The sequence below is a fragment of the Triticum aestivum genome, chromosome 4D (assembly GCF_018294505.1).
Source record: "Triticum aestivum cultivar Chinese Spring chromosome 4D, IWGSC CS RefSeq v2.1, whole genome shotgun sequence".
NCBI lineage: Eukaryota > Viridiplantae > Streptophyta > Magnoliopsida > Poales > Poaceae > Triticum > Triticum aestivum.
Window position 1 is genome coordinate 465764277 of NC_057805.1, and position 13121 is coordinate 465777397.

At 52.7% G+C, this 13121-nt stretch overlaps 1 protein-coding gene across 1 annotated transcript; it reads right to left on the reverse strand.

Moving 5' to 3' along the window:
• Positions 1–10756: 10756 nt before the first annotated feature.
• LOC123098669 (protein TIFY 11a) lies at positions 10757–11681 on the reverse strand. The gene has a single exon (XM_044520716.1). The coding sequence runs from the start codon at positions 11519–11521 to the stop codon at positions 11030–11032; it is 492 nt and encodes a 163-aa protein (XP_044376651.1). The 5' UTR covers positions 11522–11681; the 3' UTR covers positions 10757–11029.
• Between the last annotated feature and the right edge of the window lie 1440 nt (positions 11682–13121).

Consider the following 13121-nt stretch of genomic DNA (forward strand, 5'->3'; position numbering starts at 1 on the left):
GGACGCGAAATGACGAAACTGCCCTTCGGGGGGCGCTGGAATTACCCGCGGTGGCACGATTGTTGTTGTACTGTTCATTGTAGCAGTGTTCCGGTCGGATCCAACGGCCGAGGTGATCCGGTGGCAAGATCAGACGGCCCAAAACGCATTAAAAATCCGATCCGACGGCCGAGACTCGCTGAGCTCTGAGAACGCATGTTCTCCCAACTAACATAGTAGTCTGATGCATGCGCCTCTCTCTCCCCGGTCTGCATGCATGCGCATCTCTCTCCTCTCCATCTCTCTGCATGTGCCTCTCGCTCTGTGCAAAATCTTCTTGGCATCGACGCCAATCTCTCACCCATTGCATGGCCTATGAGCAGGAAGAACACCGGCGGCGCTTGAAACTGGTGGAGTTGGAGCCAAAGCAATTGGTTTACCGCCATGGCTGAACAATTTGAGCAGATGAAACCTTTTCGCCAAAATTTCCAACTCCCTCCAAGACTAAACAGCCCGCCATAGATTAGAAGCTCAAAATTTAGCTTACCGCCATGGCTGAAACTCAAAAGTTCTGTCTATAAATCTCAGCCCCAGCCATGAACAGAACGCCACCATGCACGAGTGCGTCGCCGTCCGCCAGCGGGAGCACGCCGCCGTCCGCATGCACGCCACCTTCCGCGAGCACGCCGCCGTCCGCATGCGCGCCACCGTCCGCGAGCGCAACGCCTGCCGGGAACACGCTGCCGTCCACGACCGCGCGAGCCTCTGCGAGCGGGAGCACGCCGCCGTACGCGAGCTCACTATCGTCCACCTCGAGCAAGCTGCCCTCCGCAAGCAAGCTATCCTCCGCCAAGTAAGTTGTCGTCCATGGGTTGACTGTCCTCTACAGGTTGACTATCCACCCACAACCATGATGGGTGGATTTCATCCATGGAGGGGATGTGGAGTAGGCTGATGTGGAGTAAGAAGTGAAAGAGGAGAGAAGAGGAGACGACGGGATGTGGAGTAGTCTGCTGGGATGGACGGGAAGGAGAGGAAGTTGGAAAGATATTTCCTTGATTGATTTGCGGATCACAGTACAGAGTATATATCGAGGAGAACTGCACGTCCTATACAAGTGGCACTCGTGCCCGACGTGGCCTCCTGATCCTATAAACATGGTATGAGTACTGAACGTTTACATGAGTACAGACCTTTTCTAACACCCCCCCCCCCTTAGCCGGAACTCCATGTGGCAGTATGTTCAGGCTGGATCGAAAATCTGTAAACACCTGAGACGGCAACCCCTTGGTAAACACATCAGCAAACTGAGAGCTCGAAGGAACATGAAGAACACGGACCTCGCCAAGAGCCACGCGGTCTCGGACGAAGTGTAGGTCAATCTCAATATGGTTGGTGTGTTGATGTTGCACCGGGTTGCATGCAAGGTAAGAGGCACTGATGTTGTCACAATACACAATGGTGGCCCGGGTGGGAGGAAGGTGAAGCTCATGGAGAAGTTGGCGCAACCAGCATGATTCGGCCACACAGTTAGCCACGCCCCGGTACTCCGATTCGACACTTGAACGAGAGATAGTAGGTTGCCTCTTTGAGGACCACGAAACAAGATTGGAGCCAAGGAACACACAAAATCCAGAAGTAGACTTACGTGTATCCGGACAACCTGCCCAATCCGCATCAGTATATGCAACAAGATCCATGGAGGAGGACTTATATAGTTGGAGACCATAGTGTGAGGTGCCCTGTAAGTACCGAAGAATCCGTTTAACAAGTTGCATGTGAGTATCGCGGGGAGCATGCATGAATAAGCAGACTTGTTGAACGGCATAGGCGATGTCAGGCCGTGTGAGAGTAAGGTATTGTAGGGCACCTGCCAAGCTGCGATAGTTGGTGGGATTAGAGAGGAGTTGGTCGTCGTGGGAGGAGGATTTGGAGCTGGTGTCGATAGGTGTGGAGACGGGCTTACAGTTTAGCATCTTGGCGCGCTCTAATATCTCAAGGGTGTATTGTTGTTGGCAGAGGAAAAGGCCGGAGGTGTTGGTGGTGACATTGATGCCCAAAAAATGATGAAGAGTGCTAAGATCCGTCATGGAGAATTCCGACTTGAGGGAGTTGATGATGGATGTAAGAGCGGCGGAGGAGCTAGCCGTGAGAATGATATCATCCACATAAACGAGCAAATAGGCAATGGAGGTGCCATGGTGTTTGATGAACAAGGATGAATCACTCTTGGAAGCCCGGAATCCCAATGACAAGAGGAATGCTTGGAACCGAAGAAACCATGTGCGTGGAGCTTGCTTCAGGCCATAAAGGACTTGCGAAGTAGGCATACATGGTCAGGCCATGAGGGATCCACAAAGCCCGCTGGTTGGGAGCAATACACTGTCTCATTGAGATCGCCGTGAAGGAAAGCATTCTTGACATCAAGTTGGTGAATTGGCCATGACTGAGATGTAGCAATACTGAGCACCACGCGAATAGTGGCCGGCTTCACCACCGGACTGAAAGTTTCACCATAGTCCACACCCTCTTGCTGAGTGAACCCACGAACAACCCACCGAGCTTTGTAACGTGCCAAGGCGCCATCAGTGTTGAACTTGTGATGAAATATCCACTTGCCCGTGACAATGTTGACACCTGCAGGCTTAGGCACCAAAGACCAAGTAAAGTTATCCATTAAAGCATGATATTCTTCTAACATAGCTTGGTGCCAATGGGGGTCTTTGAGGGCTGATTTGTAGGTGGGTGGTATGGGAGAAATAGTGGGTGAGGTGGCATCAGCAAGGAATAAACGTTTGGGCATGAGAAAACCAGTTTTGGCGCGTGTGGACATCCAGTGTGCGTTCTGGGGTGGCTGTACGGGTATGGCACGGGGAGGAATAGGTGGCGCAGGCGGAGTGGACGGAGCGAAAAGCGAGGAGGATCCGGTGGGGCCGTCTGGTCTGGTGGCAGGAGGATCGGGCGATGGATCCGAGGAGGAGTCAGAGGAAGCGGAAGTTGCAGGTGAATCCGTCGCGGCTGGGGAATCGGGCGTGGAGCACGAGGCGGGGGAGCCGTTGGTGCTATGTGGACCTGGCGTGCGGGACGAGGTGGAGCGTGCGGACGAGGCGGACGGGCCAGCGGGGGAGCGGCACGCGGCAGCGGAAGGCGCGGGAGTGCGGGGCGAATCTGGTGGTGGTGGAGCGTGGGGCCCATACGAGGTAGCAGGCGCGGGATCCAAGTGATTTGGCCGGGGAAGGGGAGCTGCATGGCGATCTGGTGTGGACGGGTGTGTGGTCTGGGGTGTGTGGGCGATACGGAAAAATTGTTTCATCGAAGACAACGTGTCGGGAAACAATAACACGTCGAGTGGTGAGGTCGTAGCACCTGTACCCTTTGTGTTCCAGGGGATAACCAAGGAAGACACAAGGAGAGGAGCGAGGGGAGAGCTTTTTGTCCATGGTGGCGTAGAGGTTCGGGTAACAGAGACAACCGAACACACGGAGATGAGAGTAGTCGGGCTGCACGCCGTGGAGGAGATAGTATGGCGTATACGGTGTGATGGCACGTGAGGGACCCCTGTTGAGAAGGTAGGTGGCGGTATGAAGGGCTTCCACCCAAAAGGGAGGAGTTAAGTTGGCTTGGAGAAGGAGAGTACGCACGATATCATTAGTAGTACGAATAAGGCGTTCTGCTTTGCCATTTTGAGGAGAAGTATGTGGGCAAGAAAACCGATAGACGATGCCGTTAGAGGAGAAAAATGAGCGAAGAGAGGTGTTGATGAACTCGCCGCCATTGTCACATTGCATACTTTTGATGATCACATGAAATTGAGTGTGAACAAAGGTAAAGGAACGCTGTAGGACAGTAGAGGTCTCGGATTTTTGACGCAAAGGAAATGTCCAAGAGTAATATGTGTAGTCATCCAAGATAACAAGATAGTATTGAAACCCGGAAAAACTTACAATGGGGGAGGTCCACAAATCACAATGAATTAAATCGAAGGGAGCGAAAGTTTTACTATGTGAAGAAGAAAAAGGGAGGCGTGGTGGGCGCCCTAGTTGGCAAGCGTTACAAGGGAAATGGGGAGCCTTATTACAATCACTAAGAAAATCTCGAGAAATGGTAGAAAGAGTATGAGCGCCGGGGTGCTCGAGACGACGATGCCACAAATCCGAGGTGGTGGTGAGGAGTGCGGACGCCCGTGCTGGTTTATTGCCGATGAAGGGGTAGAGGTCGCCGGTGCTAGCGGAGATCATGAGAACCTGTCGAGTGCAAAGATCCTTCACAAGAAAACCACACGGAAAAAATTCAACGGAACATGAGTTATCTTTGGTAAATTTGCGTACGGAAATAAGGCTAGTAACTACATGTGGAGAGACGAGAATGTCTGTGAGGCGAAATTTGTGAGGGTGGAGTGTGGTGGAGCCAGTGGCCGTGACGGGAACATGCGTTAATGAATGACTAGACGAGGTTAGGATACCTTGGTTGCCGATCACGTGCGAAGAGGCGCCACTGTCCAAGTACCACTCGGGGGCTGGTTGGTTGGGGAAGCCGGAGTTGCTGTAGGCGGCGTTGAGCATGGCAAGATGATCCCACGACGGCGGCGCGGGTGGGTAGTACGGAGGCGTCGGCGTCGGCGAGTACATGGGGTACGCCTGAGCGTGGGCGTTTGGGCGGGGTCCCAAGACACCAGCAGCATTGGGAGGAACCCAGCCGGAACGAGGCGACGACAAGGCCATGCCATAAGGAGCGAAGTAGCCAGTGAAGGGGGGGAACACCGGCTGGGAGGGTTGGCCGTGCCCTGAGGAGTTGCCGCGCCCGCGACCACGTCCGCGGCCACGACCACGACCACGGTCACCATCGGCAGAGCGGCCGCCGCGGCCACGTCCAGAGGGCTGGTGTTGAGGATGTGGAGGGCCCTGGGTGCGGTCGGAGGAGCCGCTGCTTTGGTCGCGGTCAGCAGAACCACGGGAGCCGGCCTCAGAGCCGCTGCTGTGGACGACGCCGCGATCACCGCCGGGGAGCGCGAACGCCGAGGCGCTCTCCTCAGCGGCGCGCTGCGCCTGGGATTCCTCGGCCAGGATGACCCGAGAGAGGACGGTGTCGAAGGGCAGCTCCTGGTCGCCAAGCACAACCCGGATGGTGTCGAGGCGCTTGTCGAGGCCGTGAAAAAACTGGGTGTGAAGATCCACCTCGGAGAAGGCGTGCTCGATGTCGGCGAGGCCGTCAGTGAGGAGTTTCATGCGCCGCGCGTACTCGGCGACGGAAAGATCTCCCTGCTTGAGGTTGCAGTACTGCCGGTTGAGAACCATGAACCGGGCAGCACGGTTGGCGAGGAAGAAATCCTTGATCTTGTGCCAGAGGGCATAGGTGTTGGTGGCGTCAACGACGTGATCCACCATGGAGTCGGCGAGCGTGGCGTAGATCCAGAGGACAACGTGGGCATCCAGCTCGAGGTAGGCGGCATCGGCGTTAGGAGGAGGAGGATGGTCGATGAGGAACTTGACGCCGTGGCGAATGAGGACCATGATGAAGAAGGATTTCCATTTGTGGTAGTTGTGATCCACGGGGTTGAGGAGAAACTTGATGTGGTTGGATATGTGATCGTTGTAGATGGAGAGGCGGGGAGCAGAGGGCGGCGGCGCTGTAGGGGTGGAGGAGAAAAGGGGCGCAAAGTGTGATCCGGCGGCAGCGGAGGTGCTGCTGAAGGGGGAGGGCGTCGTACCAAAGACGAACGGCGGAGAGGAAGTGGAGGAAGAGGCCGGGATGGTGGAGGCGGCAGGCGCCGTGGAGGAGAGAGAGCCCGGCGAGGTGACGGAGTCCATGGCGGCGGCGGACGGGGAGGAGTCGGTGCCGGCCATGAGGAGAATCTGGAAGCAGCTGATATCAAGTTGGAAAGATATTTCCTTGATTGATTTGCGGATCACAGTACAGAGTATATCGAGGAGAACTGCACGTCCTATACAAGTGGCACTCGTGCCCGACGTGGCCTCCTGATCCTATAAACATGGTATGAGTACATAACGTTTACATGAGTACAGACTTGTTCTAACAGAGGAAGAGGTATGCGGCTGCCTCGGGAAGACGCGAACTTTGGAGAGAGAGATGCGAGTAACTGCACGCATGCATGCGATCGACTGGAAAGCAGGGGCATAACTGAAAACAGAAGCCAGAAAAAGCCAATGCGCAGAGCATTGCAGGAAAAACTGATTTTTCCAGAACTTATAGATGACATGGCGAGATGTTATAGCCAGCAACGAGCTATATTATTAACCATGCTCTAAGTGTATAAAAAAACCATCAGTCGTTTTCCATGTACGGACGACTCCCACTCACCCCGTGGCCCCGCCGCCCCCTAACAGGCTAGCTGGTTATTATTCCCGCGTTGTCTACGGCCGTAGATATACGTATCTCATAGGATTGAAACAATGCGATATATCTTCACAGTTGGATGTCTAAGTAGTTGTGGAACTGTGCACACATTTCTCCCTTTTAAACACGTCCGACTCTTGTTGGCTAAGCAGTATGGGACTAAAGGAACAAAAAAACTTAGTTAAATGGCGATAACATGATTCAAACCAGGGCCGATTGGTGCTAGCCTCGCATTCACGACCAGTAGAACTAGTCCAAAGTTGTGACTTACTACGGAATCAATTTCATAAATACTGAAGATTTCGTCGTCATCAACCTCCAGCCGCTGCTGCCGCAAATGTCCCCAGTCCCCAGCAGGAACTTTCACGCCACCTTAGACAAGTGAACGATTCTTCAATTCCCTGGAGCCTTGAAGTAGTTACGTAGCTCAATTTTGAGAAAGACATCAATCAATTAGGAGGCGCTTTCGAAAATAGCCTCAAAATCTCTATCAATTTGAGGCACTCTTCAAAAATGCCTTCAAAGCTCTATACGTCCGAGGCGTTTTCCAAAAGTGTCTCCAAAGCTCATACATTCCGAGGCGTTTTCCAAAAATGCCTTCAGTTAAAGATGAATTTAAGGCAAACTCTTCAAAATGCCTCCTTAAACACGAATTTGAGGCATTTAGAGAAAATGCCCTTACCAAAGCGCCTTTAATTAGCGACCGTGTTGTAGTGGTGGTCCGTTTGGTAAGCTACCAACAAAAATTGCAATCACTGATAAACAATGTGCAATAATTAGGATACATCTAGATGTGCCCTACACAGACCCTAACTCTTAATATGGTTGAACTAATATTCTCAAAAAAAATATGGTTGAACTAATTAGATGTCCAACTAACTAAAGAGAAGAAACCGGTGCCCGGCCGGCCATGGCCTGAAACATGCCACTCAAACCGGCAACGGGGCGTAACGGAATGTGCAAATGCCAAATGCTCTTTCTCTGTTGAGCCGCAGGCAGGCAGGTGCCGAACGCCGGGCGATCGCGAAGATGGATGATGGAACAGGCACCCACCAGCGAAGCCGAAGGTCGCCGTCATGCACGGTGGCGCGACCACCGAATTGTATTTCCTCGTGACTCGGCGGCCGCAACGCGTGTGTGCGTACGTGGGCCTCCAGACACGGGAAGGGACGTGCGTACGTACGTGCCGATCGTACCACGGTGGGCGGGTGGGGGTCCCGTGCCGCCGCCACCACCACCACGCACTCACCAAGGTGGATCGACGGGACGCGGGTCACGAGTTCACATGTGCAACAACTCCGGCGGAGGAGATCGAGTATCATAGCAGAGGCCGGCAGCGACAGACCGCCCTGAAAGCGGGAGCACGCGCGCGCGCACACGGACGTCGCCCTCCATCTCCCCTTTTAATCCGTCCATCTCGCCCTCGCCGTCGACAGTGGACTCACGAGCGTGCCTTTCGGGAAAGAGCCGGAGTAGTTGGCGTCGACCGGGACGTCTTGGGTAGTACTAGTAGACTAGTGGTACAAGAATATTTCCAGCGGGCTATCGGCGCTGGTGTGCATGCATTACCGGCACGGTGTGAAGATACGCACGGTACGTGGGAGCGCGATGGAGCACGCATGAGATGGGCGTGTGCATGCGCATGCGCCCGCATTTGTTGTTGGTTTCATGTTCCTGTCATCACAACAAGTTTGCCTGCCGCCTGCTCCATTCTCGAAAGAAGTATATCTACATACCATATAGGATTCTGTTTGTTGCAACGTGCTAAATAAAATGAGAGCTGGTCATACTTGGAGCTGGCTTTCTTTTTCTGGTGAAGTAAGAAGTTTCTTTGTGGCGGGGTTTCTCGCTAATAAGAGAAGCTGTGATGACATAGTGCAACTCAAACTCACCATCTCATGCATGCACGCCCGTTTCATGCAGCTAACCGTACGTGAAAAAAAAAGATGCGTACGGCGTCCGTGTCACGCTCGCATGCATGACTGAATGCATTCATTCGTTCGTTCACCCACCACCAGTAGTCCAGCACTGCCGCCCTTCCAAAAGCGCGACACACCAGCTTTAACCCATGAGCGTGAGCGAGCGGATCACGCGAACCTCGCCTCCCAACCAACCACGGGATCAGAGGGACACACTTTCGATCCTTGCTCCCCCTGTCACGCACGCACGCATGCAGCGGCGTCATGCCGTTCCCATTCCCTCTCTCCCGGCGTCGCGGTGCATGACGACGCACACGTCCGTCCCGTGTGCATGGTACGTACGTACTCCGTGGGCGCTGTGCCGCGCGCGCGGGGGTGGGTCGGGAGAGGCCAAGAAGGAGGGAGCCGCCGGCGATCGGCCGGTCACGTGGACGCGCCGACGCCGAGGCCGAGCGAGCGACTACTTTCTTCCTTTCTTTGCCCCCGCCCCGATCCATCGAAAGAAAGAGACGCTACGCTGCCTCCTGTCCTGTGCGCCGCGAGGAATGATGATCCACGTGTGTGTGCCGCATCCGCATGCATGCTGGCGCTCCTGCACGACGTCTTGGGCCCGATTTTGTTAGGCAGCCGCAGGCACTGGTGAGCGCTCATGTGCTCTGGCTGCATCCATATCTCGGACGCCTAAAAGTTCGGCGCTCCGTGCATGGCGCATCGCATTGCATTGCATGGCGGCTCCAAGACCACATGAAAAGCGATCGATCGAGGCGCATGCAACACGCGGGTGATCGATCGCGAGTTAACTGGCCGGCTCTGGCTGGAGTCCACAGTACGCCTCGAGGCAGCAAGCAACGGGAAACCAACGTGCGGTTCCTGCAACTGGTGTGGCATATGCATACGCACGTATACGTACGGCGGTGCAATGTGTACAAGACGTGCGTACGCGTACGACGATGCCGTGGTGCACTGCAATCAATGCGGGCCCATACAGCAAGCCGACCGATATCGATCCCTGATTTAATGTGTCCTGTCCATCTGTACGTGTGTGTGTGTGAGTAAATCGCACTTACCATCGTACCGATCGTATGCTTTTGGTCCTAATGAAGAGCATCTCTTCTTTTTTTTCGAGAAAAACTTTCAATCTATTCATCTTCAATCATGATAGTACAACAAATACTAGAAATAATAAAAATTACATCCAGATCCATAGACCATCTAGCGACGACTACAAGCACTGAAGCATCTCTAGCTTTTCCTCTAAATTTTAACTCCTCGAACCACCACCTAAAAATTAACGCCTCGAAATTTGAAAAGCTAAAGGTTCACTAGAATGCTAAAAATCCGATGCTAGGTTTTAAGCATGGCAAATCAAACGTTTCTTACAGCAAATTATGTTGTCACGAGGATGAAAAAATTTCTTTAAGAAGCTTGGCAGTTCCCGACAAAAAAAAATTGAACATTGCAAGGATCTGCCATTGTTTGCTAAAGGAAATTTTCATCCTCACGACAACATAATTTGACATCTTGGGAATTCAATTTGCCTGTTAAAAAATCTGAAGTTCGATTGGTAGTGCAATCCTAGGTTTGAAAATCTTTTCGCAACTATTTTCTTCCTTAAACTTAACTCACTGCTTTTTTGGCCAATACATACTATGTTACATTCTTTTGCATTAGAAAATTCACTCCAAAAACACCACATTATTTTTCTGGATTTATTTTAGGCCTTTCAGTGATGTGCGTTTAGTGGAAGGAGACGTTCTCGTCGACCATGAAGGTGTCTGTGGCAACTTCGTTAATCTCAAGATGATGTGTCGGCTCAGTCTCTTGGAGATGCTTATAGGGATAGGGTGTCCGTGCGTGCGTTCATAGGCGTGAGTGTATAGGCATATGTATGAGCATGTGTCTTTATTGTGTTAAAACACACCACATCCCCCCGCAAAAAACACACACACACACACACCACATTATTATAGAAAACATAGAGAAAATAAGGAAAAAAGAAGATCCTTTTAGGCATATCAGAAACATGCATTATATATTAATACACATGTTGTTTGAATTTTATAGGGTCATCAGAACATAATTTTGACTATTATTATTATCAGAATACATGTGTATGATATTTATATATAGTATTACCACAATGTATAGAAAGACATGACGAAGAAACATATTGTTATGAAGCTTCTAATGAATTTCATTTGGAGAATTGTCAGCCATGCTTAATGGTTGCATATGAAATTTGTATGAAAATATTTATTTTCCTTATCTGTAGTTCCATAAATAACAGGGTTATATTTTTTTTCACTTTTTTTGAGTTGTTGACTGTTTTTTGAGGTAGTTTCTGGATGTGACATGAAGTTCATTAAATTCTTTTGTTGAAATTTCCCTCCACTATTAATGGTTTTATACCAAAGTTTGTATGAAAAGTGGAATTCTATTTTTTTTCTTGTAGTATGTAATACCATATATAATAGTGTTTGCACAACCTCATTGCGCATTCAAAATTTAAAATAAATAAACGGCGCATCCGTATATATGAGGCGAGCAACTTGGCAAAATGGGGTTCATACAGCATAAATAAACAAATTAAGAAACGTAGTGCATGGGTTAAATCGATGGCTACTAGGATTATGTTAACGCGCTCTGCAGTGAGCATGGATGCCACGAGCATGTGGCTTGAATTGACCAATGGTAACACCGTGCTGCTACGGAAGTAAGGGTTAGTTCAACTCCCGACTGAGCTCGATGTACCGACGCTGCCGTGCATGTCGAGGCGATCACGGCGCGTGCATGTCCCCTAAGCTACCCAGGGCGAGCCAGGAAGAAGCTTCCGTCTTGCCCTTCTTCTTCGGCAGCGCCGGCGGCGCCTCCTCCTCATGATGCGCGTACGGCGGGACCTCGGGGGCTGGGGCTGGGGCCGGGCCGGCGCCGGCGGATCTGTCCTTGCGCTTCGACAGGAACCGCTGCAGCGACGCCTTCCTCGCGATCGGCATGTCGACGAACGCCGGGGCAGGCGGCTGTACGACAGGCGCTCCCTGCGAGGCCGCGGCGTACCGGATCAGCTCGACGGCCCTGGCCGGCGTGCAGCCGTCGAGCACCACCACCCTCCCCCCGTAGAAGATCGTCAGCTGCTGCGCCCCGTCCGCCGGATAGCTGGGTTCCTGGACGCCGGACGCCTTGACGTACTGGCTGAGCACGCCGCAGGCCGAGGCGAAGCGGCGCGCCGCGGAGTCAGTCGCCGTCGCCGTCGTGGTCGCCATCGGCGGCATCGTCAGCCGGACGGACGGACGGGCTAGTGGGCGAGGCGAGGCGAGCCGAGACGAGATAGAGGGAGGTTTACGGTGGCGATCAATGGCCTTCGCTAAGCACTCCACCAACAACCGGGGTCGCCGTTGGATCGTGGCTGCCGTGGCCCCCGTGTTATATAGATGGACGCGACAAGAGAGACGAGACGAGGAGTTGCAGTTGAGGGAGGGAGGGGCGGTGCGGCGTGGCGTGGCGTGGCGACCCGATGGTGGTTGGGCCGGGACGGGCGGGACGTGAGGGAAAACGTGGGCGGTTGGCTGGCTGGCCGGCGCATGCCGCGCGCGAGCGGCACGGCGAGGCGAGGGGAAGGTGGCGGATCAACCGTGCGACGTGCGTGCGCGAATTCGAAAACGGGCGTCCTCGCGCTGGCGGGCGCGACGACCGGCAACCGTTTCCTCCTATCCGTTTCGGGCCGGACGCATGCACCTCGCAGTAAAAAAACGAGAGGCTGTGATGAGGCGTGCATCGGATGAGTGGCCCGAATCCGTCGATTCACATCGGATGGACGCCAAAGCTACGTGATTAATCGCGTGCCTGCTACGTTTTGGCCTCGTGGGCTGGGTGGTGAAAAATGGAATGGGGTTCCTTGTGCGAATGTATCACGTGCGTTGTGTGCGATGGAAATGCTCAGATCAAGATAAGCGCTGCTTTCATCCGGTTGGTTAATTAGGGGGCCTGCCCCGCTGTTTTTCCTTAACCAAGGATAGCAACCGTCCTAAATAAAAGTGTTCCTTGGAAGAAAGCAAACAAAAACCATGGGAGCCACATGACTGTTTTGGCTTTGTGCCACGTGCATCACTTCTTTCCTCCCATCCTAGGAATCGACTCGTGAAGCCTCATGAACTCCCTCAAAAATACTCATGGAGCTTATCCGCAAAAAGAAAATTTTTAAAAAAATACGCATGTAGCCGAAGCCTACGCCGGCAGGTGGTTTCAGAGACCTGCTCTCCCGTCGACCTCCGGCTCGGCTCAATAATCCCGCGACGCGGCGGGCGGCAGAGGAGTGCGCGAGGGCCTCTTCTCTTCTCAAGCTTCAATAGCATGTAAAAGAGAAACTCTTATAAGGAGGTCCAACTCTTCTTCCATTTCCGGGATGGGACTAAACCTAGTGCCATATAACCCACATGGACCCTTAGAAATTTTTCAGAAATTGCTATATGGGCCTAGAGCCCATCTCAAATTTCAGCAGTTCGTTCCCTTTGGCTCCCTGGCTAGCTTTCGGTAAACAAACTAAAAGAAGAACTAAGAAAGTACGGGTGACTGACTGATGATCACGCGGCGGACACAGCGGAGGCAACCACTCCACGGGAACTTTAGCGTACTGTGCGTCTGTGGCCGGTTAATCTAACTGATCCTTCCTGTGCGTGCATGATTAGTCGATGGATGCCTTAACATAACATACTTTGCACCCGGCAAGCTCATCTACGCGACGTAGGACAAATAGGATAGTACGATGCGGCCAAACCGATCCCATTTGTCTATCTAGGCTATCTAGCCATGCTTTGCACCCGGCTGTCGTTGGGGCCATTGTATATCCTACCATATCGTCGAGCGTAGGACGTC

Excerpts from the sequence above, each read along its gene's own strand:
- LOC123098669 (XM_044520716.1), bottom strand. The coding sequence starts at position 11,521 with ATGCCGCCGATGGCGACCACGACGGCGACGGCGACTGACTCCGCGGCG.